This window comes from Marmota marmota, unplaced genomic scaffold (genome assembly GCF_001458135.2).
Source record: "Marmota marmota marmota unplaced genomic scaffold, marMar, whole genome shotgun sequence".
NCBI lineage: Eukaryota > Metazoa > Chordata > Mammalia > Rodentia > Sciuridae > Marmota > Marmota marmota.
In genome coordinates this window covers 14,284,028-14,311,634 of record NW_026000229.1, presented here as the reverse complement: position 1 = coordinate 14,311,634, position 27,607 = coordinate 14,284,028, and the positions used below count along the sequence as shown (strand labels likewise).

At 44.6% G+C, this 27,607-nt stretch overlaps 1 protein-coding gene across 1 annotated transcript in view; it reads left to right on the top strand.

Annotated features, from left to right (window-relative positions):
* Iqch (IQ motif containing H) overlaps window positions 1–27,607 on the top strand; it is a 129,149-nt gene that overhangs the window by 73,633 nt on the left and 27,909 nt on the right. The window contains exon 13 of the mRNA XM_015480496.2: window positions 25,533–25,703. Coding sequence (XP_015335982.2) covers window positions 25,533–25,703 — 171 coding nt within the window. The remainder of the gene's footprint in view (window positions 1–25,532; window positions 25,704–27,607) is intronic.

Here is a 27,607-nt window from a genome sequence, read left to right as displayed (position 1 = left end):
TAATCTCGTTTGGGTACAGCTGGAGTTTAAATGACTGCACTCACCCTGCATAGCTCTGTGATTGGGCCCGCAGATCTGTCCACTAGCATTAAGTCTGTTACCGTAAAACTACTTCATGCCAACCAGGGATTGAACCTATTATATTCTGTTCTTTTCATAATCATTAGAAAGGAGTCAAGAGTCCTTGTTTCCACTTCTTTTCTTATCATTAGTTCACCAGCAACTTGGATTAACGATTTTTTCATTTACAAAATGTATTGGGAGATATTTCAAAAATACAAAAAGGTCTAAATAACTTTATGATCAATATCAGGTGCCCCTTCCTGCTTAAGAAATAAAGTAATGTCCAGGCCTCCTGTGGTCGAGCACTCTGCTTGATGGACACCAGCCCTCCCTGATCCCCGAGCACTGCGGAAGCTTCAGTCTTCTACTTGGGAGTTTGATTCCTTTCCATATCTTTACTCTTTTGCTGCACATGGATGTACCCAGAAATAATCCAGCTTCATTTTGCATGTTTTTAAGCATGTTAGGATCGTGACATCCCTGTGCGATCATTCCACAGCATGCATTTACTTTCCTCAAGATTACGTTTGCAACATTCTTCATGCACACGTGGCTCTGATGTGTAATATTCTGGATAAATACTTTTCCTTTTTTTATTTTGTTTTTGTTTTTGGTATCAAGGATTGGACCCAGGGCCGCTTACCCACTGAGCCACATCCCCAGCCCTTTTTTATATTTTACTTAGAGGCAGGGTCTCACTGAGTTGCTTAGGGCCTCCCTAAGTTGCTGAGGCTGGCTTTGAACTCAGGATCCTCCTGCCTCAGCCTCCCAAGCCGCTGGGATCGCGCAGGCATGTGCCACGGCGCCCAGCTGGATAAATACTTTTCAATCTTTTTTCTTTGCTTTGCTTTTTGTTTTTCCTCCAAAATTGCAATGTTTAGACTCACGACCTCTTCACAATTCAGTTCAGTTCCTCCTCTTTTCTTGTTGGGTGTCCCGCCCTCGGTCTGGAGAATGAAATAGCCTTCTAGCCTCCCTCTCTCCGTCTCCTCTGGCCGCCGAGTATTGTAAATATACTTTAGTTGTTTTATATTCATTATTCTCAGTGTTATGATTCTCCATTTCAGATGATGGCTTCAAAGCGAGAGTTTATGGTCTTGGCAGTTCTCAGCTTGTTCAATAACCATTTTCCATTTGCCTTCCCAGGCCTTGTGTTGGTTTTACATTCTGCACTCAGGCCCACGTGTTGATAGGGGAAAGGACAGACAAGGGCCCTCGGAAACCCACCTGGGGCGAGGGAGGACACGGACCCCGCTGCCTGGAGAAAGCGCTGGGTGGCAGGAAAGCAGGCGGAGGAGAGGCAGGGAGGCTGCCCTCCCACACGAACAAGGAAGAATGAACTTGGTGGCTCCTAGTGTAGCAGGGAAAATGAGCTATGGTGACTGGTGACTTGTTGATTTGAGTGTGACACAGGGAGACCTGCACACAGCAATGAGAAGGATCTGCTCCACCCTGAGTCCTAGTCCTTCCCTGACCAACCACCCGTTGGGACTTCTGGGAGAAAGTTCCCTCCCTTCCCTGGGCTGGCCCTGTGTTCCTGGCCAGCCTGTCCCACCCTAACTCCCCCTGCGTCCCTCTCATTCTCTCCTGTTCATCATAAGCCCTCTTCCACAGGGCCTTGACACGTGCTGTCCTTCTGTCTGAAATGTTCTTGCCTCTTCATGATCTAATTGGCTTGCATTCCCATCCGTGGTATTCCAGCTCAGAGATGCCTTTCCTGACTCCCTGACAGAGTCAACCCCCTGCTATGGGCTCTCAGACCATCGTGCACCCCTTTCCTATCCTTTATCTCGGTTGCAATTTCAAACTCGTGTATAGGATTATCTGGTTACTATCCATCTCCCTTTGTAGTTGGTAAGCTTTCCTGAGGCAGGTACTACGATATCTCCATTAAATGCTCAGCACTTACCTCTACTGTGGAGCAAAGTAGATGATCAATAAATGTTTGTTGAATGAACGAGTGAACAAAGGAGGTGTGCTAGCAGCTGCGGGATGGGATTGCTGCCGGTCGGTATTGGGTGGATGAATGGGATGGGGAATTTTAACCCAAGGTTCTCTGATTTCATCATACCATGACCTCTCCTTGCCCCTGCCCATTAATACTTGAACATGTGATCATTTGTGTTACTATTATCCATAGAAAATGGGGAGAAGTGCCCAGTGGCCACTACATCACTGGGTGTTTCTACATCAGCAAGGAAAGTATGCTTATTCTCTGTGTATGATAGATTACTTGCAAGTCATAGGCATATTCTCTAGCCATTTTACAAGTGACATCACCCCAGAAAGCACCTTAATTTCTTTTCCAACTGGGTTGCCTTGTGCTGCCTAAGAAGAGAGCGGCCCATTATCAGCCTCTCTGTTGCTTGTTTAACGGATCTTTGAAAAAATGTTACCTTGTTTTACTCAGCTTTTCTTCCATTACTTATTACTGATGATGCATCTCTTTTCATGTTCGTTGGGCTTTTTACCTGTCTTTATTGCCTGATCATAGCTTTTGCCCCTTTTAACTGGATGATAATGCAAAGGTTGATTTATGGAATCAATTTGCGTACACATATGCATACACCTGTCCATACATCCAATATACATGGAAGCTTATTGTATATAAAGCTACACGTTGCACATCGTCATCTGTGTGGTCACTCTTTGTCTCTGTCTCTGTCCCCACCACACACCTGTCTGCCATGTTTTCCCAAAATAAAATCACTCTTTACTCCCTTGTAACCGAATAATAATATTTTGTGGGAAAATATTCCGAGACCCCAATGTCTCATTTTTCATCAGATTCTACCCACAAAACTGAGTGCTCATGACCACCTTTCTCCTGGATCAACTTCCCAATGCTGGCAATAGTTTTCTCTTCTCTGCAAGGAAGTTTTCCTTGTCCACCTTTGTGTGTGTGTGTGTGTGTGTGTGCACGAGCTTCTGTGCTAATATCAGTATGAACCCACGGGTTTCTATGTTACTTAATAGGTTGTATTTTGAAATTTTCATTATTTTGGTGCCCAAGTTGTCTCAGATGTGACCACTAGAAGCCCCTTCAAAGTGGCTCTTGTGTCTTTGACACAGACATTATTCTTTGAGCATTTTCTTACTTCTGGCACCATGAGATGCTCCAGGTTCAGTTTTCATTTTATCTGCCCCAGACCCAGGATCAACTCAGAATCCCTGATTTCCTCAGCAGGGGAGGGTATTAAGTTTGGGGCCCTGATGCTGTCATGGCTACTGGGGTGTCATTATTTGTGGGACCTCTCAGTGGACAGAGCTAGAACACACATGAATTATATATGTACAATGCATATATACAATTGGGTAGATACACACACATATGCATACAATGTCCATATATCCAATATAAACACACATGCATGTATGCACCTAGAGTGATTCTGTATCAGTGAATATATTTTAGAACCATGAGTCTCTGCCAATATCTCCCATTCTAATCCAATATACCTGTTTCTTTTACACTTCACTTTTTCCACACTTAACAATTTTGGCTTTAAAATTAAGCTGAAGGAAAAAACAACAACAACAACAACAACAACCTCCCACTTTTCCAACAAGTAAAGAACTTAATTCTCTTTAGCCTCAATAAATTTTCTCAGTTGCTCAACCAGTTGACCCCTGGGTTTCATGTAACCAGTCCCCCAACCACACATGCTGTCTCCATGGCCTGCCAAACTGTGGCTTGCCCTGCCTCTGGTGCTCGGATGCCAAACCCTGTCATTTGTGTTTGAAGTTTTTTGCAGTGCTTGTCATCACGCTGAAGTTTCGGGTAGTCAAATCTCGCTTTTTTTTTTTTTTTTTTGCTGTATCACCTTGAACTTATCCCTTTCTCTGATCTTCTGTTTTCTCCGTTGCAAAATAAACAGGTTAGCTTTCCTGACCTCTGAAGAAACTTTCGGTAAAATGACTCATTTCAATAACATTTACATAGTACTTATTTTTGGTATCAGGAAATGCAAAATTTAATAAGAAGAACCACTTTTAAAAATTTATTATGATTACAAAGATTTATGTAGATATATGTTAATCACAACAACCAGCCAATAATTTCAAAATGCCTAAATTCTAATAATAGCATTTTTAAACAGGTTATAATAAATCAATGGATTAAATACTATAAAGATATTAAAATGCATGATTTTAAAGAATATGTAAAGGAAATATTTATTTCCTATACAGAATAGTGGAAGGGTAAAAAGCAGATCACAAACAGTATATGCAATATAGCAATTTTACAAAAAGAACCTAAAGACCACACTAAGTTATGACTAGTCATTATTTCTGTATAGGAGGCCAGAGGGTATGGTAGACAGACTAATGGTCCCCAAAGGAAAATGTCCATGCCCCATCCCCAAAACCTGTGGGAATGATGTTACATGGTAAAAGGACTTTGTAAATGGGATTAAGAATCTTGAGATGGGAGATTATCTTGAATTATCCAGAAGGAGCCACTGTAATCACAATGGTCCTTTTAAGAGGGAAGCAGGAGGGTGACATCAGAAAGGAAGAGGTATTTGGAAAGAGGAAAGGACCATGAGCGAGTGAATGCAAAGAGTTTCTGGGAGTCTGAGGACGGAAGAAAATAGATTCTCCTCTCAAGGCTCTAAGAGGAACACAGCCACGTACACATCTTGAATTTAGCCCAGTGACCTGAAGAACTGAACAGTAACTTCAAGTTGAAGCCTATCTGTTGGGATTATTTACTCACTTTGGGGAGACTCTAAATGAAACGTGTTTATTGAGCACCTATTATGTACAAGCCATTATGCAAGGTGCAAGAGAAGCTGCAAAGATGCTAGCGGTATGCAAGTGCCTACCTTTAGGGAGTTCACAATCCAGCTGGAGAGACAAGCTTCAAAAATTAATTCTAAGAAAAGGCTTAAGCCAGTCACAGTGGCCCACGCCTGTGATCTTGGGGTCTTGAGAGGCTGAGGCAGGAGGATTACAAGTTTGAGCCAACTTGGGCAACTTAGTGAGACCCTGACTCAAAATGAAAAAGGGCTGGGATGTAGGTCAGAGGTAGAGCACCCCTGGGGTCAATCCCTACTACTTAAAAAAAAAAGGTTGTTACAGGGCTGGAGGCTTCCAGGAAACTGAGGCAGTACCAGGACCCCCCTTCACACCCTGATCCTTGCAGTCAAGTCAGAAGGATTCCAGACACGTCGCTCAGAGAAACAGGCATACGTTTAAAGGAAGGAAAAGGGAAAAGGGGACCCTCTCAAGGGAAAGAGTGGGTCCTCTCAGAAAGGAGAGGGACAGCACATTTCTCGTGCTCTCCGGTTTTATTGGGGATCCCAGGGACGTTTCCAGGTAGTCCCACTCAGGCCCACCCTTGACTTTTGCAGGATGGCCTCAGACTTTCAAGTCCCTGGTCATGACAACCCTGGGTCACTTTGCCCCATGCTGACTGGTTCTGATTGGAACTTGTTCTACAGATTTTATGGTTAGGGGGAATTTTCCTTATGTCCCCGAGTTCCAAGATCTGATCTGTGTAGCGGTTCAAACTCCCCCTTAGCCCTGAACCATTCGGGGTAACTCATATTCTTCTTATCAGCATTTCAGGGCCTGCGTCTCTCCTGCGGATAACAGGTAGTTTGCTGAGGAATGCTAACATGTCCCCTTAACCTAAGCCAGACAGGGTGGCAGCTAAGTTGCTTTCCAAAGGTGAAAGCACGTGGGCTTGGCACCGTGGGCACATTTTATAGAATTATTCCCTTCACCTCATGTTCCCACCACTCACATCTCTCTGTCCCCTATCAGGCTCAAGTGACCATTACATAGAACAATAAAAGAGACATCAAAAAGGTGACATCCGTTTCCCTGCCGATTTGCTTGCTACATGAATCCAGAGGAGAGAGATCCCTTCTGTTTAGAGCAATCAACAAAGTTTGTTTTTACAGGGTAGGTGGGATTTGAGCTGAAGGATAATTAGGATTTGAAGAAGGGTAAGAAAGGATATATTTAAAGTGGGAACAAGGTTGTAAAGGTGGTGGTAAAACACACAGCCCAGGGGGTGAGGATGATGAACTACATTTTTATTTTTTCATGGTACTGGAGACTCAACCCAAAGGTGCTCTACCACAAAACTACACCCCCTGTCCTTTTTATTTCTTTTTTTTTTTTTTTTGGTACCGGGGATTGAACCCAGGGCCACTTAACCACTGAGTCACAGCCACAGCCTTATTTTATTTTGTATTTTATTTAGAGACAGGGTCTCACTGAGTTAGCTGCTCAGGGCCTCACTAAGTTGCTGAGGCTGGTTTTGAAATTGGAATCCTCCTGCTTCAGCCTCCTGACCTGCTGGGATGATAGGTGTGCGTCACAATGGCCGGCACCCCAAGTCTTTTCTTTGTTTTTCATTTTAAGACAGAGTCTCTCTAAGCTGTTCAGATGGTCGTAAATTTGGAATCCTCCTGCCTCAATTTCCCAACTTGTTGGAATTACAGGCATGTACTATCACAACTGGCCTTGATCTGTATATTAACAAACATCATATTCTACTTATTTCATATAAAGATAAATTTATATGACATTCTTCAATTTCTTTTCTGCATATAAAGTCTCTGAACAAATAGACTGGCAAAGAATCTATTGAAATTTCCAGATTGAAAACAGAAATTCTTTGTTTTTAGATCATTGTGAACTTTTAAAACAATCTTCTTTTATGAGCATTGAGTGTTACTATCTTTAATATTACTATCTTTATTAATCTTTACTAATCTTACTAATATTACTCATCTTTGTCTTTACTAATATTACTATCTTTAAAAAAAACATTTGATTTAAAATCAAATCTTTAAGAAAGGGGTGTAGATGGAAAACAGCCACAGGTGCCTGGGAACCGCCCATCCTACGTATGTGAGGTGGCCACCAAAGGAAATGAAAGCTGTCACAAAGGAAAAATTGTGAAAAAGACAAAAATGGAGTCCCTGATTACGTCCATGTATGTTTTGTATACTCTGAAAACTGTTTCTAAAAGTTTCTAAATTCAAAATATCAGCCTAGAATAGAAAAAAAATGATAATAATTCCATTGCGATAGTATTGGATTTCAGCCCCACTCAGGCCACTGACCAGTGAGATGCTTTGGACAACTCACTTGACCCATCTGAGCCTTGTTTTCTCCTTTAACAAGTGGTGAATTCCTGCCCTCCTCCTCGCGGGGTGTTCTGAGAGGCTAGCTGAGCAGAAAGAGGGAAGGTGCTGCTCTTATTAAATCAAAAAGCATAACCACATGTAAAACTGTCACAGAGACCCTCAGCAGGTTCTCAAACTGTGAGTGGAATCTGAATTGAATTAGCATTATTTTTAAAAGTCACTGAGCATTATCATCATCTCAAAATGATATATAAGCATCAAAAGTGAATACATTTACTTTCAAGAGTAAAAAAAATCAAGGTCCACAAAAATATCATAATTCCTTCTTGCTCATTTCTGTATACCAGCACCTAATAACACCCTGTCTAGCACATAATAGATGCTCGATAAATATTTATTAAATGAATGAATGAATACTTGTCTCTGAGTCCCCCTCTCGTATTCTCATTTGCAAGATCTCCCAATCTCTGTTTGCAAGATATATAAGAATTCACTGAGGGAGCTCGATGAGATTTACTTTTTCTCTTTAGGGAAGGTATTTTATTTATATAGAAGAAGGTTAACAGTGTATATCTAAATTAAAATTTAATAGGCCTTTGGTATAAACAGAAGTGCCTATTATTCAGTGTTTTTAAATGCTATAACAGGCACATTGTTAATCACAACTTAATACCTAGTGAAGGGAAAATAGATCCCAAAGGATTTTGAAACATTAAAGTAAAAGACCTGTCCCTTTTAAAGGTCTGCGCCTTTGTGTCAAGGAAAGAGCTCTGTGATATACAGATAATGGTTATGGTGATGGCGGTGCTGATGACTCCGACAGTGAGTATGAGAACCAGATTTTGCCGTGGAAACTACGATTCTCTTTCCCAGCACTGACAGTGCAGGTAGCTGGTGGCCAACTTTGCGCATAGCGAGTCGATGGTATCACCTATGTGGCTGTCCTGGAGAGCTGGGTCAACCCCCTACCCTGGAAACCCTGACCTCGGGGAGGCTTGAGCCTCACCTGAACCTCAGCTCTGGGGTAAAACCATCTGTCCACAGATAAACAAACTCAGTGCTCTGTTTACAGCGGGTTGTCCTGCCCAGGGCTTCAGATGCCCCTCTCACCGTAGAGATCCTTGCTTCCTTCCAAATGAACCAGAGACACCTCTCTCTGGACTCTGAGGTCTGGAACTAACGTCACTCACAGGGACGGGGAAATCTGGGCACTCACCATAACCAGGAGGTCCCACATCTCTCCCTGTGGCCGTCCTGAGTCCTGCAGAAATGTGGAAATTGCAGCCTGCGGTGCCAGTGCCCGGATTGCCCCGACCCTGGTGAGTGAAGTTAGTTAAAGTCTGGAAGATTCTCTACAGAGTGCTTACGACATGCCCTGCCTCAGCTTCATGAAAACAGAGCTCAACATCTCTGTGCTTAAGACTTTTTGTATGATAAAATCTCCCTTGCAAAATTGTCCCCACCCCAGGCTTAGTAAGGTAAAACTGACTAATAAAAACTATGTATTTAAGGTATACACTGTGATTTGGGTGGTGGGCGGGGGGTACTAGAATGGAACCCAGGGACACTCGACCACTGAGCCACATTCCCAGCCCTTTTTGCTATTTTATTTAGAGAAAGGGTCTCACTGAGTTGCTTAGCACCTCGCTGTTGCTGAGGCTGGCTTGGAACTGTTGATCCTCCTGCCTTAGCCTCCCGAGCTGATGGGATTACAAGGCATGCAGTGATATAGAGAGAGTATAAAACGATTAACACAATCAGGCTGATGAACATATCCATCATCTCATGAAGGAGAGATCACCTCTGTTAGCAAATTTCAAGCATATGTTGTTAACAACTATAATTACCAGGCTGAGCATTAGAGCACCAGAACCTGTTTGTCTTGTCACTCAAAGTTTGTACCTCCTAACCAGCCTCTCTCTGTGGGTCTACTTCCAGGACCCTGGTCACCACCCTTCTATTTTCTGTTTCTGTAAGTTTGACTCTTTTACATTCCACATATGGGTGAGACCATGCAGTACCTGTTTTCTATGTCTAACATTTCATTTAGCACAATGACCCCCAGGCTCATTCATGTTGTCACAAATGGCAGGATTTCCTTCTTTTAAAGGCTGAATAATATTCACTGTGTGTGTATAAAATAATCATAATTTCTATATCTCTCTATCCATTGATACTTGTGTTGTTTCCATTCTTGGCTATTGTGAAAAATATTGCAGAGAATATGGTGGCACAGATATCTCTTCAGAATAATGATGTTATTTTCTTTGGATACGTGCCCAGGAGTGGAATTGCTGGATCATGTAACAGTTCTAGTCTTAACTTTTTGAGTAACCTCTATACACTTTTCCTTGATGGTGACCACAATTTACATGCCCAACAACAATATATAAAGGTTGTACATCCTCATCAACACTTGTTACCTCTCAACTTTTTGTTAATATCTGTTTTAGTCCATTTTGTATTGCTAAAACAAAATACCTGAGACTGGGTAACTTTATAAAGAGGCTCATTTAGCAAAGTGTGCTGGAAACAACATGGTATGGGCATGGCACTCAGCTCTGGTAAAGGCCTCAGAGCAGATGGTATCACAGTGTTGGAAGCAAGTGATAAGACACAAGAAATGTAATAACTTATCAGCTAACTTGTTCGAGGTGTGACCAATGAGAAACATAGTGTCACAATACACATGACTGGTAAGAAGAAATATTCAGGAGCCACACCAGACTCACTTAGAACAACAACCTGCTTTCTCTAAAACTAATTCATTCCTGCACATTCAACCCACTCTCTAAGACCCATCTTGATCTATTCATGAGGGTGGAAGCCCATGACCTAATCACCTCTAGGCCCCACCTCTTAAAGCTCCCAGCGCATAAACTTTGCGGGGGCGACCATACCTACACCACAGCCATAGCTATCCTAACGGGTGCGAGGCGATGTCTCGTTGTGATCTTAATTTGCACTTCCCTGATAATTAGTGATGGTGAGTACCTTTCACTGGTGAGTACCATTCATATGTCTTCTTTGGAAAAATGTCCATCAGGACCTTTGCCCATTTTTTAACCAAGTTTTTTGATTTTTTTTTTTTTTTGCTTTTAAGTTGTGTAAATTACACAAAATTGTCCTCAATACTTATTTTAACTCAACTTTGGGAAGGGATAATGGGGTTTGAACTCAGGGCACTCAACCACTGAGCCACATCCCCAGCCCTATTTTGTATTTTATTTAGAGACAGGGTCTCATTGAGTTGCTTAGCACCTCGCTTTGCTGAGGGAGGCTTTGAACTCGTGATCCTCCTGCCTCAGCCTCCTGAGCCACTGGGCTTAATGGTGTGCACCACCACACCTGGCTTACCTCAGTTTTCCTGTACTATAATGTGGGTGTGACGACATCTGGGGTAACTTGCTCTAAGCCTTCCCTGTTTCTTCAAACAGGACTGAGCCATCCCTTCCACCACGGGGCGCTGTTTCTCTCACTGGTCACACCTGGAACACGTTAGCCGCCTGGCTCCTCGGTCAATAAACACATCCTCGCCCACCCTGCCCACGCCACGTCCATCTCTGTAACCTACCTTCCCCTTTTTGCCTGTTAATATACAACTTCTCTTCCTTCGACCTATGTTCCCAAATCCAGCCCCTCAGGACTCTTCCTTAATTATTTCCCCTTCCTCCTCCAGCCTTTCAGGGCTGAAGTTTGGATTGATGGTCAAGATAATTCCTAATGATTGTATTAACTACTAATTGAAATTTTGTCGTGGGCCTGGCATTGTTAGTATTTTACATGCGATGACACTAGTCCTGTTCCCTGGAAAGTGGGTTTTATTTTTTCTTATTTACAAACGAGGAAATCGGAGGCTGCTGTGATATGTTCAAGGTCATCCAGCCATGATGTGGCCAATCCAGAGTTCCCAGCACGGCTTCTCTGGGGCCCAGGTTGTGATCTCTCTCTCCGAGCAAACACCATGGCACTGCAGTGGATCGGGGCAACTTCTTTTGTAAATTTCTTCTCCCTCTCCCACCACCATCACCAGAGAAAATGTATGCTCTGTATTTCCTCAATATGCTTGTTGGATTGAATGGAGCCGCTTAAAGCCAGAAAACATGTCTCCTATTTTTTTTAATATATTCTAGCCTTGTGCTCAGCACATAAGGTAATCATTAAATGTTAATGACTAAGTGAGATGGAATAAAATCAGTGTTGTGGTAGCCATTTTTAAGCTTTAAGAGTTGAAATGTGCAGCCCATACACACCACCACAGCTGGGAGCCCCATATTGCCATCCAGCCAGAAGGTGGATTCACGGGACGGGAACACTGAAAACAGACACAAGAATGGTTCAGTCAGTTTCCAAACTGCTTCCTACAAGTAGCTGCTGCTTCCCCCCTTAATCATTTCACTATGACTAGCTGGCTAGGGAGAAACCCCGGGCAGACACTAAGGGTCCTAGGAGTTTAAAATGACCACAGAAGTATCCGGTCAAGGTTGGAGGGGATGTGGGCGAAGGGCAGTGTCCTTCCCATCTAGCAAGCGAGCTGCCATCCAGGCATCCATTATGGGCTTCATCCTTCAGGACGGTGCCTTTGTTCTTAGAATTCGATTGATGAAGTGCAATCTCACATTTGAACACATATGGATATCAAAATGTATTTGGTGAGGAATGGTGTCTTGTGCTACCAATTTCTACTTTCCTTTTTTTTTTTTCTCGTAGCACAAAATTTTCCCACTTTTTGCCAAAACCTTACTATGTAGCATTTTAACTTAATTAAATATATAGGCAATTACTGACACCATCTGTCTTCAGAGAAAAAGAACAAGAAGGGACACAAAAGACTGGAATCCAGAAGGAGATCCTTTAACAAACAAAATCCTCCAGTTCCACGGTAGTAATATTTATCTTTAGGAGCCCTTCTGTTATTTTAAATTATTTTTGGTTTTTTTAGAAATGATGAATTTACGCTCTACTTAAAATGTGGTGGCGTTGGTATGATTTTTTTAAAAAAAGAAAATACCAGGTAATCCATTGCTTTTTCCGTAAAACAAAAACTTAAACATGTCGTTGAACATCTGTTACTAGTACAGTCTAACACAGCACTTAAAATCCCTTAAAATCCCTGAAAGCTTTATAAAGTTACATGAATCTTTTGCATAAATAGAACTGTTTTGGCAATATGTATATTCCTTTAAACATGTATTCCACTTTCTTAAAACATAAGATTCATGGTGTTCCCTCTTGTTCCAAGCTCTTATGTGTAAATGAATGAAAAGGCGTCCCTTCAGGAAGGAGCTGCCTCCCCCTCCACACCACATTCCTATCCCAGAGTACCTACCTTAAGGAGGGAAGTACGTCTGTTTTTTTGTGTTTGGGGGGGATGGGTACTGAGGATTGAACTCAGGGGCACTTGACCACTGAGCCACGTCCCCAGCCCTATTTTGTATGATTTAGAGACAGGATCTCACTGAGTTGCTGAGTGCCTCACTGTCACTGAGGCTGGCTTTAAACTTGCCACCCTCCTACCTCAGCCTCCTGAACCTCTGGGATCACAGGTGTGTGCCACCCTGCCAGGCAGTAGGTCTGTTTTTTAAGCTTTCTAGATTTTTATTCAAATGTCTGTATATGTAAATGATATTAAGTCCAACCATTGGAATTTGATCGGGCAAGTTAGAAACCAATCAAGTCCAAATAAACCAACAGAATTCACTGTCCTTAGGGAGAGCATCTCAGGAAATATGAGGAAGAACAAGGAGTTCTCTTAACATTGGCAGCTACCACCAGGGAAGACACCTGTGTCCCCCAGCTTCTCTCTGAGTGCAGGGAGTGTGTTTGGAATCCCTGTGGCTGTGGTGAAATTCCCCACCTCTGTAAACAGAAGCACAGGATAAGAGGTCATCCCTAAGGGGCTCAGTATAAAGACAACTTTCAAAGAAAAAGCACCATAAAACTTCTACTCATGCTTAAGACATTTGGTCCCAAAGAATGTGCCATCCCAGATCTTTGGAGGGAAATTCAGTTCTTGTACTTTGCATTTTTTATCCACTTGTTGATGAAGAAAATAAGAAGGAAATAATTTTTCGATTATTTTTTTACACACTGCCTCAAAGACTCTGTAAAAGGCTAAGCACGCAGAAGCAGACCTGAAACTAGGAATTACGCTTATCTGGCCTTCAGTGTTATATATTAAGAAACAGCTGCCAGTCTTGGTGGCATGGGCCTGTAATCCCAGCAGCGTGAGAGGCTGAGGCAGGAAGATCTCAAGTTCAAAGCCAGCCCCAGCAACTTAGGGAGACTGTCTCTAAATAAAATATAAAAAGGACTGAGGATGTGGCTCGGTGGTTAAGTAGCCCTGGGTTGAATCCCTGGTACAGGAAGGAAGGGAGGGAGGGAGGAAAGAAGGGCACGTTGGATTTTAGGAGAAGAGGAAGGAAGAGAAAAAACACCTCCCACATCTCTTACTGCTGTTTCTTTCATTTGCTAGAAATGGAACCTAGGCCTGGGCTGGGGCTCAGTGGTAGAGCACTTGCCTTGTGCACGTGTGAGGCACTGGGTTCGATCCTCAGCACCACATAAAAATAAATAAGTGAAATAAAGGTATTGTGTCCAACTACAACTAAAAAATAAATATATATTAAAAAATAAATGGAGCCTAGGGACACCTAGGGACCCTGAATATCAGCAGGGCTGTCAGGTAAAATCAGCCAGAGGCCCAGCTCAGCAGCAGGGCCCTGTAAGCAGAGGTCGGGAGGCAGGGAGGGCACTTACTCGGGTGAGACTCCAGGTGACCCTCACTCAGCACCTCCTCAAAGGAAACCCTTCCCAGGGCCCTAGGACCCCACCCACGTGTTTCTGGAAAGAGCCGCAGGACTCTTCTTGGCCACAGGTGGAACCTTGCTTTCTGCCTATCCTGGTCCTCGTAGACCTCCTAGAGGATGTTCTCTCAGAGTGCTGTATAAACAGATAATGGGAAGGTGAGGCAGAAGGGGCTTGGGGACTTGCCCAAAGTCCCCCAGTAAATCAGAGGCCCTCCGCTTCAGAACTCTCCAGTACCTGCTAGAGCTTCCCAGCCTGACTGGCTGCCTCCCAGCGCTCCCACCTTCTACCCAGCACGATGCTGGCCTGGCAGGCAATCCTCGCCAGAATGGAGCCCGGGGGCGGGGCGGGGGGGAGCAGCTTGCAGAGAGGCAAGGGTTTTAATCCTAGCACTGCCACTTAGCTGGGAGCTGGGCCCGGGTCTCCATCCTCACTGCATTAAAATGAGGGTCTCCACCCCTACCTCACAGGCCGCAATTGAGGATGACATGAGAAAATGCCAGAGCGCCTTAACACTTAGTAGACACTTAGTGTGTGCCGCTCCCCTTCCTCTCCTTCCCCACATCTCCCTCCTGCAGTCGTCCCACACGTGGTCAGATGTCGGCTTTCTCAATATCACTGCCATAAAAAAGCTACAACTATTGGCTTGATGGTGCTGGATCTGTCAACCCCGAGTCTGTTGGCAGCAAAAGCAAAGTCACAGAACCCACCTTCACCTCCAGGTACCTGGATCCCTGTTGGAAGCATGTCACCTGGGACCCAGCCCATCACCAAATCACCCAAGACTGTTGGATTATTGGATTCACCTGATGAGGATGAGGATGTCCCCGTGAAGGGCACGGAGCCTGGAGGCGGCCCACGCCACAGAGGGCAGGCTGAGGGGCTGCGGAGGGAGGAGGTGCACGTGTCTGGGACACAGCTTTCCGTGTCACATGCCCCCCGCCTGACCAGCCCTGTCTCCCGGGGTGGCCAGGCCCAGCCCCACCAGTGAAACAGCTAAGTCCAGATGAAAAGCCGTCTAGAAAGGTGACCCTGCGTCCTCCGACCTCCTTGAGCCTTTTTTAAAAGGCATATTCTTTTTTTAAAATACTTTTTTAAAGTTGTTGATGGACCTTTATTTTTATTTATTTTTATGTGGTTCTGAGAATCGAACCCAGTGCCTCACGCGTGCTAGGCAAGCGCGCTACCACTGAGCCCCAGTCCTGCCCCTCCTTGAGTCTTTTTGATGATACGCATATTCCAATCTGCCATTTCCAACTAAGCCCCGGGTTTTAACCCTCACTGGGTTCTAGTTTGCTTTGGTGACCATGAAAGATATTTGTTAGCCATACATGGTAAAGCTTTTTAAATTTTTTACTTGAAGAAGACCAGAGGAGAGTTGGGGAGGTGGTTGATGGCAGGGGTCCCACGTTCAGGTATTATATATACACTCAACTATGTTTAAACAAAGGACCACACCAACTGTATAAGTGTCTACCCTACAGTGAATTTTCTGGAGATTAAATTCTGAGTGTGTGTGTGTGTGTGTGTGTGTATAATAACTACCACACTGAATTTCACCTGTTTAAAGCATACACTTCAGTAGCTCTTAGTATATCCACAGACTTGTGCAACCATCAATATTATCTAATTTAACAACCTTCCCTCACCCTCAAAAGAAATTCTATATCCACTAGTCACTCCCCACACCTCCTGCCCCTCAGGTGATAGAAACCACTTTCTGTCTCTATGGATTTCCTTACTCTGGACATTTCATATAAAAGAGATCTTTTGTGACAGTTTTATTTCAATTAAAATGTTTTCGCTGTTCAGTCACATTGTAGCATGCATCAATCATTCCTTTTTTATGGCTTCATAATATTCCATTGTATAGATATACCAACTTTTTATCTATTCACCAGTAGATGACTAGATATTTGCATTGCTTCCACTTTGGAGCCATCATGTATGATGTTGTTACGAACATTCATACATGGGTTTTTCATGAACATTGTTTTCATTTCCCTTACTTTTCTACTTTGGATTACAATTGGTGGGTCATAGGGCAACTCAAAGCTTAGTTTTTTGAGGAATTGCCAAACTTTTTTTCAATGTGGCATTATTTTACAGTTTTGCTAGCTGTATTTGAGGGGTCTGATTCTCTTTGTCATTGCTAACTCTTGTTATTATCTTTTTTATTTCTGGCATTCTTGTGGGAGTGAATGAAGTGCTATCTCTTGTGTCTGTGCTTTTGAGGATGATTTCCCCCCTTTGTGTCATTTAATTGAATCATTTAACAAAGACTTATTGGCATTGCTTCTATCAGGAGTGCTGTGCTAGTCCTTGTGGGGGATGGAAAACAGAGGCCCATGATCTTGGTTTCATTCTCCTCTGTGGAAACTCCCTAATGTACAGACTTACCTTGGACTTGGAATAGAGAACTCTGAGCTCTCATCTGAGCTCCTCTCCCAAACAGGGCTCTTCCCTTCCTTCTTGGAGCCTTTGTACTGCATGGATCTAGGGCTGGACTAGACAACTCCACGGCCTGAGCTTTGGCACTACTCGTTTCCTGCAGACATCTTCTGCAACAAAGATTATGCTTTATAAAAGATTCTGGATTCTAGGGCTGTCAGGAAACTGGGAGGGCAAGATGAACTCTGCTGCCCGTTCATCACACTGATCAGAGCCAGTGCTGCCTGCTCATCCTCACCAAGACAGGGCCTTGCTGGGCATGGCAGTCTCCAGGTCGACAAGGGCCGAGCACAGGGAACCTTTCTGCTGGGAGCTGTGTGACATGAGTTCTTCTGCTTCGAAAGTCCACACCAAAACCTTTCAGAGATCATTTGTGAAAGCATTAAAGGAGCACTTCCCAACAGCTCAGACATTTGTACCGTGAAAACTAAAGAAGGATCTCATTCAGTAGGGGATTAGAGTGTTCCATTGTTATGGGAAGAAACAGACACAGTTATTAGGCCTACAAACCTGTACTGGGTTATAAAAATTGGGTTTTTGTGTTTTATTAGAGTTGAGTGCTTCATGTCAAAATAAGAAAGTTATCTTCCAAAGAATTCATAGTAAAAAAAAAAAGTAGGAAATACTTAAACGGGAAAAAAGAAAGAAACGTGTATGTGATTCTGTACCCTGGGAATATAAATAATATCAGGTGTCTGGATTCCAAGGCCATCAGTTTTGAAACCAACAGAGGGAAGATCATAAATTCATAGAGATAATGGAAGAAACTTGGGAGAGGAAGCACAGAAGGCAAGAGTGTGTTAAAAGATTTGTGACTTTTTTTTTACAAAGGTGAAAAATGTAAGTATAGCTGCTGCTGATGAAAGTTTACATTTCGAGATGTTTGTTTGTTTGTTTGTTTATTGTAGTGCTGGGGATTGGAACCCAGGGCCTTATGCATGCAAGGCAAACACCCCACCAACTGAGCTATTTATTTTGGATACCCATATTAATTTTAAATATAGTTGTGGTACATCCTGCAAGAATTTCCAAAGTGACAGAGAAGCTTCTGGCGCGCGCGCGCGTGCACACACACACAGCTTTATATTAATAATTAGCTGGTAATTAGGTGTCATAGAGCTAGACCAAGGATCAGGAACTTGGCCTTTGGATCCCTGTTTTCCCCTTAATTATGGGACTGGTCAAGTTAGTTCATCTCTCATAGTTGTCATCCATAAGATGAGAAAGTGGGCGATGAAGGTCACCCATCCCTTGTCAGCCAGGAGGCCCTGAAGGCTTTCCGTTTGAGAGATCTCAGCTACCCCACAGCAAGGCAGGTGTGTTAAAATGCCTCCTCACGTAGTATAATTTAGACGTGACTTCCTAAGAGTTGTGCTGCATTTGACTGACATGATCCACTTTGTGGATATTTTTTAAACACTTATGGTTATTTTGCAGTTTTCACATTTGGGAGCCAGTGATGTGATTTTTGTTTTCTTTTTGGAATCCAAACATTTTGGAGGCCTTTGAAAAACCATGAGGCCCTAAGCATGGTGGACCCCCTGGCCCTGAGAGTTCAGTGTCAAAGCCCAGAATTTTTGCTGCTTCTGACCCCACAGACTCCAAAGAACCAATACAAGACAATGTCCAGGGCGGGTGGTAGAGAGAATGGATAAGACAGCCTCATGGGACTGTGACTAAAGTAATGCCCAAAAGGATAAACAGCACCAATAGAGCCAGAAGGGAAGGTCTCCAAGATGAACACCAGTCTGTGTTGCTCTCCACCAAGTGACCTTCTCACATGACCACAACAGGTCCCCATCCGGGCTCCAAGAGCCTGGGCTATTCCAGAAGTCGCCACTAGGTGGCAACAGGCCAAGAGGCTGCTGTCCCCTCTGCCTGCCTATTGATTTTTTTATGGAATGCAAATATCTCATTAAATATCATAATCATATTAATATTTTACTCATTGAAAATCCTCACAATGCAATGTGTCCCTTCTTTAAAATTAAGTACCAGCTGTGTTTACCACAGTGGAGATCTCAGTGCTGTAAGGCATTTCAGTGATCCAAATAGGGAATAGAAGAGATGTCATTTATTAACTGCCTGGGAGAACATGTTCTCTTTTTAGAGCTAGAATTCTGAAGCCTGTTTTTTTTTTTCTCCCCATCTCTGAGAAGCTTTCAAGAATTCTCAAGTCAAAGGTCAAGAAATTAGTTCTCCTTGGCCCTACAGTGACTCGCTCACACCCTATCTCACATAGTCCCAGAATCCTCAAGGCAGCCCTCGGGGACAAATGCCATTGGGCTGGCATCCACAGATAAGGAAGCAGGCCCGGAAAGGGGAAGGAAGTTGCTCAAGACCATGAGGGCAGCAATGGCAGGTTGGCACTCCCAGCCAGGCCCTAGAATTCTGGCCCGGAGATCTTTCCAATCCAGGGGAGCCATTCATTCGCCCCCCACACAGCCCGGGTCCTCTCTAGTCCCCCTTATCTTCAGCTGCTGCCATTTCTTCCCCCACCCAGCTGCCCATCCTTCTCAACTTTATTTTGCCTTGGCCTAACATGGTGAGAAGCAGCAGCCTGCCTCTGCCAGTGTCCCCTGTGGAAGGCCTCAGGTCCGATAAACCTCACCTGTGCCCAACCAGGGAGACCCTGAGCTGCAGGCCTGACAGTGACAACAGAAAAAAAGCTGCCCCAGGCCAGGGACTGAGTCTGCTTGAAAATGACAGTGCAGCCCAGCCCTGGCTCCAGACTGCACAGCTGAGAAAGGAGCAAGAGTGCCTGGAGTCTCAGTGCCCGCTCCGGAACACTGACCAACAAAGGGACCTCAAAAGTCCCACACTCGCACCTGCAGTCTCCACTTTCCCCTCTCAGCCATTTGGGTGGCTGTCTGCGCTCTCTGGAAATGCTAACTTCCTCCTCTCATCTTCTGCAGGGCAAAGGTCTTGGCGACATCTTTGATTCCTTCTCTTAGTCTCTCACCCCATATCTGACCCACTGGCAAGTCCTCTGGGCTCTACCTTAATGTATCTGTAATATGGCCATTCCCCCCAAACCCCCCCATTGTCACACTGGGGGAGTCACTGTCCTCTCTCACTCATGTTACAGCAATAGCTTCTTAACTGGACTCCCTTTCTCCCTCCTTGCCCCTCCTGTTTTCTTCTCCCTGCAACCAGAGTCACCCTTTAAAAGCAGAAGTTAGATCATATCACCCGTCTGCGCAAAGCCCTCCAATGAAGTTCCCACCTCCACAGTTGTACATGGGAAATAAGTCTTTGGCTCTGTACTTAGCCAAACCAGAGGGACAGAGGGACCTTGGCCTATCCATGGTTGGATTATCCAACAACCAACCAGAGGAGCTGGGCACACTGGCTGGCTTTTGCAGCTTAGCCACCGCTGTGGGGACACATGAGTTTGATGAAGGGCTTGATCTTGCTCAAAAAGGAATCAAGTGGTCCAATGGTGGATTTTCTGTGAATCTGAAAAAAAGCAAGGGCAGGGAGATGACTCACAAATTTCTTCACCAAGGAGGATGGGTCTCGCATCACAGTTTGTTCTGAAGGTCAGATATCATTTCTGTGGTGGGTGAGCTGTCAGTACTGCTTCTCTCAAAGTTGACTTAGTTGAAGAATGAGTCTTTTAAATTTTGTTAACGAGGGCTGGGGATGTGGCTCAAGCGGTAGCGCGCTTGCCTGGCATGCGTGCGGCCCGAGTTCGATCCTCAGCACCACATACAAAGACGTTGTGTCCGCCGAAAACTAAAAAATAAATATTAAAAATTCTCTCCCCCCCCCCTTAAAAAAAATTTGTTAACGAGGTGGGTAAATGGTCACAACTCCCAGTTAGCCTCATAGGTGCATCTCATGTGGAGGGAAGGTCCACCAGGACTATTATACTCCAGTGACTGGAGGAAAGTGTGACCCAGAGAGACAGCCTGCTGTGAATCTCAAATATCTGTCTCAGACCTTGATACCGAAACCTTGGGACTTTAGCAAGCCACTTATCCTGTCTGGAGCCTCCAGTTCTTCTCCTTACAAAAAGAAAATGATAAAAAGAAGAAAGAGAAAGAGAGGAGGGGTGGGGAAGGAGAGGAAGAGAAGGAGGAGGTGGAAAGGAAGGGAGAGGAGGTGGAGAAATGGGGAGGGGAGGAGGAAGAAAAAACCTTGAAATGAGTCTGTAAAATACCTACGGATTCTTAAAGCTCTGAAACTCTTAATTCTTCGATGAATGATATTCGATCTATGAATTACTCCCTCCCTGCCATACCTAACCCAATGCCTGTCAAGTTGGCCAGAGTCAAGACCAAGCCCTATGTTACAGATCTTTATTTGCATTTGGAGACAGTCCCAGAACGTAGGGCCTGAGCACATCTGCCCACATCTGCATGCTCTGCCACCCATCCATCCCGCCTGTCACTGGAAAGAGGAGAAGCAGCAGGGGTGAGCAGGCGGCCTCCATCTGCCTGGAACACCTAAGGTAAAAAGGGTCTCTCCCCCACGCCTCCCCACACAAGACCATGTTGTCACCTTGTTATCCCAAAGAACCTGGGACCCGTCTACTGGCTCTCACATGCCGGGGCCTCTGGGTGAAGCTGCAGTGAGTGCAGCCCCGAGCCCGGTGGCAGTCAGGGCGGTGGAGGGCTGGGGCCTCAGCAGTACTTCTCTTCCCGCCCCCCCTCCTGCTGGCCCTCCTTCTTTGCTGAAGTTGCAATGGACTTCTTTGCCAAATTTCCTGGTAGCCCCTTTTAAGAAGGTAACCCAAAAGAAGTTGAAAACAATTTTTATGTTTTTAACCCAAAGTATTATCATTTCAACCTGTAATCCATATGAAATGTTATGGATAAAAGATTCTACATTCTTGTTCGCATCCTCATGTTGGAAATCTGTCTTCTACACTGACAGCACGTCTCCATTTGGACCAACCACATTTCAAGTGCTCAGTAGCCACAAGCGCTCAACAGCTCAAGAGCAGAAAGAGATTAGATTCTAAAGTTAATATCCAAGTCCAAAATTTAAAATGAGATGAAATGAGAGGTGCGGGGAGCCTAGGGGATGCAGAGGAGGTGCTCAAGGAATATTGGCTCCCGTTGAATCTGAGCCCATCCTGGAGAGACACCGGGCTCCTTTTCAGCTCCCCTCCATGGCTACCCTATTAGCGCCAGCTAGACAGATCTAGAATATGCATGAAGTCTATACGTAATGGTAGTTATCATTCTGCTAATATCAGATTGATGGTTAACATTCTGTATATTCTCATGTAGTTTTTTGTATACATATTATTTTTGCAAAGCCGATCTTCCTTGTGTAAATTTCTATCTTCTTGTTGTTTCCTGCTTCTTTCTAAATCATCAAGTTATCCACAACCATCATCTCTCAGGATAATACCACAGACTGCCCCACCCTTGGGTGTGTCCTCAACTTCTTACCCAAGGACAGCTACCATTTTTCAAAATTAAGAAAGGCTGACTCAAAAGCCTTTGTGCTGCTGTGTTCTTAGGCCTTGATGTAAGTCTCTCTAACATTTAAGCCATCTTTTTTAAAAAATATATATATTTTTTTAGTTTTAGATGGACATAATATCTTTTTTATTATTATGTGGTGCTGAGGATCAAACCCAGTGCCTCACGCGTGCCAGGCGAGCGCACTACCACTTGAGCCACATCCCAAGCCCCTAAGCCATCTTTAACAAAATGATTTTTTGAACCTTATCAACCAAACAGTAATCTACAAGTGATGTCTGACGGAGACCTGGGACCCCTTTGGTTCTTGTCCTGCACCTTTGATACCTGGCTCTGTGACCTAGAGCAAACCACTTCACTTTCCATGCCAGAGTTGCTCCATTTATAAAGTAAACTGATTGCATGAGGTGATTCCAGCTCTAACCTTCAGTAACGTTTCCCCTCTCCCTCACATCTAATCAATTAACCCGTCAAGCTAGTCATTACAAGTCATTATAAGCAAGTCATGTCAAAGCCACCACCAACACACTGTAAAATCCACCCACTCGTGCCATCCCTGCTCACAGTGTCTTTGTACAGGCCACCGTCATCGCTTGTCGAAGTTGTGTATTCAGTGCAGAAAGAGATTTCGGTTCTAAAGTTAATATCCAAGTCCAAAATTTTAAAAATCCGATGAAATGAGAGGTGCGGGAGAGCCTGGGGGACACAGAGGAGGTGCTGCAGGAATATTGGCTCCATTTGAATCAGAGCCCAGCCTGGAGAGGCACCCGGCTCCCCTTCAGCTCCCCTTGGAAAAGCTGGGGGGAGTTCACGGTGCAGCTTGGAATTGCGGATGCGCCCTGCTGCGCCAGTCCCTGCCCTGCACGCTGGGCGCTTTGGGAAGACAAAGACTCGGCAGCTTCCCCTGAAGGGCTGACGGTCTAGAGGGGGAGATAGGAACCCTGGTACACAAAACAAGCACGCCTCAGGCAGTGTCTTCAGTGGAGAAACCAGATGGAGAGCAGAACAATTATCTGAGCAAATCAGGCAAGCCTGCTGTTGAGGAAAAGGCTTCAGGAAATTTGTTCTACTATTTCTATATTACTTTGTGAACCAAGGAATGAGGGCGGCCTGGAAAAGCAAAAGTACTTTGCTTCTGGAAAGTCCAGAGCTCCCGTCTGTGCTGTCTCAGGCTACCCCGGATGCCACTTTTCCATCTTAGCATCCTCATGGGTAAAATGGAGCTGGGATGATACCAACCTTGCCCAAACCCAGTGGCCTATGGACTGGTTTGCTCTGAAGTTGACCGGTTATGAAATGGGGAGCTTAAGTAGCTCCAGAGACAGCCCAGAATGTCTCTCCTAAAAATCTACTGTTAAAGGGAATGTTTTGTATTGAACTTTATAATCTATAAGACAATTTTATGCATTTTTCCCCCAAACACCATGTAATACATATTATCATTTGCTCCTTTGACACGTAAGGATACAGAAGTAGAGAAAGCCTCAAACTTGCTCAAGGCCCCCTACACATGGGTTTTCTGACTCTGTAGTTCTCCATCTTTGCCCAATACTGTGCTGCCACCCTACTAAAATCCTCATCACCAAACAATAATACCATTAGCATAAATATGAACCCTGTTTGTTATATACATTTCCCTTTGATCAAGAGCACTAAGACATCACAGAAGCTCTAGGGGGAAAAAAAAAAAAAAACGCCCGGCATGGGAGAGCAGCAAGTTCACTTTCTCCTGTGAAGGAACAGTAACTGTCCCCATCTGATTTATATTTTATGCCATACAGCAGGAAATATTTAAGTTGACAAATAGGATATTTACAACTGCAATAGATACTTGGCAGTGAGTTTTTAACAATTGTTGCAAATGTGATTTATTTGCTATTATAAAAGGGCATTACTGTGCGAATATGACTCCTGAAATTAGCTTCAGTTTAGCAAGGGGCCTTGACAGCTTGACCCCTTAATATCCTTATAATGATGCCATTTACATTCAATGCTTACTCAAGTCACTCACTGCTAGATTTGTTTGAGAGGAGTCCACTCTAGGGCAGATGTATTATGTATTTTAACATACAGAGTTGGTGAGTGGGGCACTTGTAGGCTTTCGAAGAGGAAAGAAATATTTAATCAAGTCTTCATGAAAATGTGTTAGTTTCCAACTTCCTACAGTGAAAATGCATTACTGCTAATTACAGCACGCTGCAGAAATACAATACTTCATGTTTTCTCCACAAGACACTTCCATGGCATGGATTGTATTAAGCAAGAACATGCTCTGATCCTCTGCAACTTCAGTTTTTAATTTGACCGGAGAGTCAGTGCAGGATCCATGCCATCTCCTCCACCAGGGAATGGGCAGAGGGTGGGCTGGGAGCCTGGCAAAGCTGGATTTGAGTCCCAGCACCCCTGCTTCCTATCCCTGTGGACTTGGGGACCACCCTGAACTTGTTTCTTCATCCATAACATCAGGCTATGGATTGGGGGTTACTATAAAGATCTGAAGAAAGGTTACTATAAAGACCTGTCCGTACTTGACACATGGGTGCCAGTTGTGGTTTTGTTGCTTGGTTAAATGTCACTTTTGGGATGCATCCCTGACATCCCTAGGTAAAATCTGTCTGCGCTTTCCTTCTGCTTTATTCCCCCACGTTACTGTATTACGGACTTCGTTGTATGGTAACTGACTGAATATGTGTGTACCCGACTCCACCTTCCTGATGACAGGACCTGTGCCCATGGTTTGCCTTTGACTGGCACAGTGATGTCCCTGGAGCATTGAACTGAGGAGGATCCTGGGGTGCTTCTCGATGCAGGGTAGGTGGGAAATAACAGGTCAATAAAGTGGATCTGTCTGAGGAGAATCAGGAGAGGCTGCACAGGAGCCTTCTCTGTCATTGTCTAACACATAGTAGATGCTCACTGAATATTTGTTCAAGGAATTAATGGATTTTGCTCGGTTATCTTGTAGGTGACAGTAATGCTTGATTCAATTAATGTCTGTTTTTGTTTTTAATGCATCCTAGTGTTCTTCCCCACTTTTTGAAGCATTTTCACTTTTAATTCAGCATTAAAAATGAAGTGGGGTGGCCATGAGACATTCTTGCACTCTCACAGTAAAATGGCGGTGGAGCTAAGCCTTACAGGCCAACCATCAGTTTCCCATTAAAATCATGTTGGGTTTCCCAGAGGTCAACACTGCTTTTTTTCCCCCCAATTCAAGGCAAACTACCTCTCCTCTTATTCACTCACTCTTCCCAGCTCATTCTCTCTCACTCTTTGCCCTCTTTCTTCTCCACTTGAGCTTCCCATCTCCTGACACATCCATCCATTCTCATTTTCTCAGTAGAAAACATTGCACTGAACACCTCTGAAATGCCAAGTCACAGGCGAAAAAAATCCAAGTCAACCCAAGCCTTTCGGGAAGGCCCTTCTGTTAGATTTATCTGTTATTTTCATCTCTGTAACTTCCCATGTAACCTGGAATCCTGATTGGAGTCAGACTCCATCCCCCAGCTGAACGATGCAAAAATAAGCAACAACATCTCCATCAAGTCCCCTGGTCATGGGTGTGGTCCCCTCTACTGGGGTTCGGTCTGGTTAGGGGTGGCGGGGACTTTCCTTTCTCTCCCCATCTCACCCTCACTTTCCCGGCTCCTGTTTTGATCAGGTATGGGCAACGGACCTCAACATCTCGTACAGTGACCAGCTGGCCCTGACTCAGCTCACCCTGTATCTGACGAATGGCCATCTGGATTGCAGTTTGAGCATCCTTAAAGTGCCCCCCTACGTACCAAGGAAAGAAAGGAGATTGAGGCCCTGTGGCTCCCTGACAGAGCCGGTAAGCAGCAGATGCTTCCTGACTGTCCCCACGTCCAGCAAGGCTCAGCCGCTGCGTGCAGAGCTCCTTGACTAGAGAAAGGAAAAGCTAGTTCTGACACACCCCACATTTTCCAGCCCCTACTGTTTTTATTTTAAAGTTTTCAGCCTCTTGATCCAATATTCCACAGAACTGCTCTGCTTCGAGTCCCCAGGGTCAAGCTATTCAAAACTGCCCTGTCACCTCTCCTTCAAGGTGCCTCCATTCGGAGGCTGATAAGAGACCCCCTAGCGCCACATCCACTCAATAACCAGGTCATATTTGTTCTGGCCGCTAAACGCCTCACCCCTGCCCTTCCTCTGCCTTCAGGAAGGTATTGCCTGGGTTTCTGCTTTCATTATCTCACACTAGATACTGGCTAAGTTTCCCTGTCCCCTAGGTCTCTCCTCGTCCTAATCATACATTACAAACAAAGCAGCAAGGTAAAAAGCAAATCTATGAGTGTTACTCTGCTACTTGGGATATTTAAATAACACCTGTGACCTTCAGGAAAATCTCCACTCCAACTTCCCAGCTTGGTTAATGAGGCCCTTCGTTGACCTGTCTCTTCCAACAATCACAGTCTCCCTTCTCATCACTAGCCCCTCTCAAGGATGGCTGAGACCACGTCCTGCAGCTGGTTGAGTGTCACCAACCTCAGCACCTGGATAGCCAAGGGTAGGTCTCCACAGAGACACAAGATACTTGGTCCAACAATCAAAATTGATCGTGCAGAGAAGGATCAAAGGTCAAAAGTACCTAATGGCCCTTAGTGTAGGAGTGTCTTGGGGCTCTCCAGCCACATCTGCTGTGACAACTGCCAAGGGTTTCTTCTGCTTCTACAGCAGTAGGCTTCAAGCCCTTTTGGCAAATGAAGCACCACTTGAAATCCAAATATAGAAAACAGATCAAAGAGGACTCTATCCTAGTGTCCCAGAGATACCTTTTCAGAGCAGCATCTCCTGCCTCTGCTGAATCCCTTTGGGTCTAGGAGATGCCTCTGGATTTAAAGGACCCTTTTTGACTCTGGCCAGGCTCCACAGTCTCCCTAGAGAGTGTGCCTGGTATCGTAGGGCTCGAATAGCTTCCCGCTTCTCCTCCTCCCTCAGTCCAGTTGTCCTGTGAGTTACCAGCCAGGACCTCATTCACAGGAATCCCCTGGATGTCTGCTGATTAAGAAGAGAGGCAGAGCTGGGCACAGTGGTGCACGCCTGTAATCCCAGTGGCTTGGGAGGCTGAGGCAGGAAGATCTCAAGTTCAAAGCCAGCCTCAGCAAAAGCGAGGTGCTAAGCAACTCAATGAGACCCTGTCTCTAAATAAAATACTAAATAGGGTTGGGGGTGAGGCTTAGTGGTTGAGGGCCTCTGAGTTCAATCCCTGGTACCAAAAAGAAAGAAAGGAAGGAAGGAAGGAAGGAAGGAAGGAAAGAAAGAAAGAAGGGAGGCGGAGTGGGACTAGAGAGATTAATTAGGCCCCAGGACCTTGCTGAGAACCAGTGTCTCACAGCCCCACCTGTGGCCTTTATCTTCACTAAAGGGAGCTGTGAACCCCAGGTTCAGTGCCAGAGGGGGAGAGCAGTAACATGTGAGTCCTTTTGGCTAGTGAACCTAACTGCAGGACACTTCCAAAAGGAAGCTAGCTGGAAGCTGAGTTGGTATTCAATACAAGCCTTCCAAAGACAACTCACTACACTTAAGTAGCTTTACAAACTGTGAGCAGAAGTTGTACTTTGAATTAGAAGCACTCTGCCATTTTCCCAATTGCCGCTAGGTTTCGTTCCTAGCCACGTGCCACAGATGGGAATTCTCCTGTGATCAAGAGTGTTAAACACTTTTGGGAACTGCCTGTACACAAGACGGAAGGAAGCATTACGATCTTCAATAATT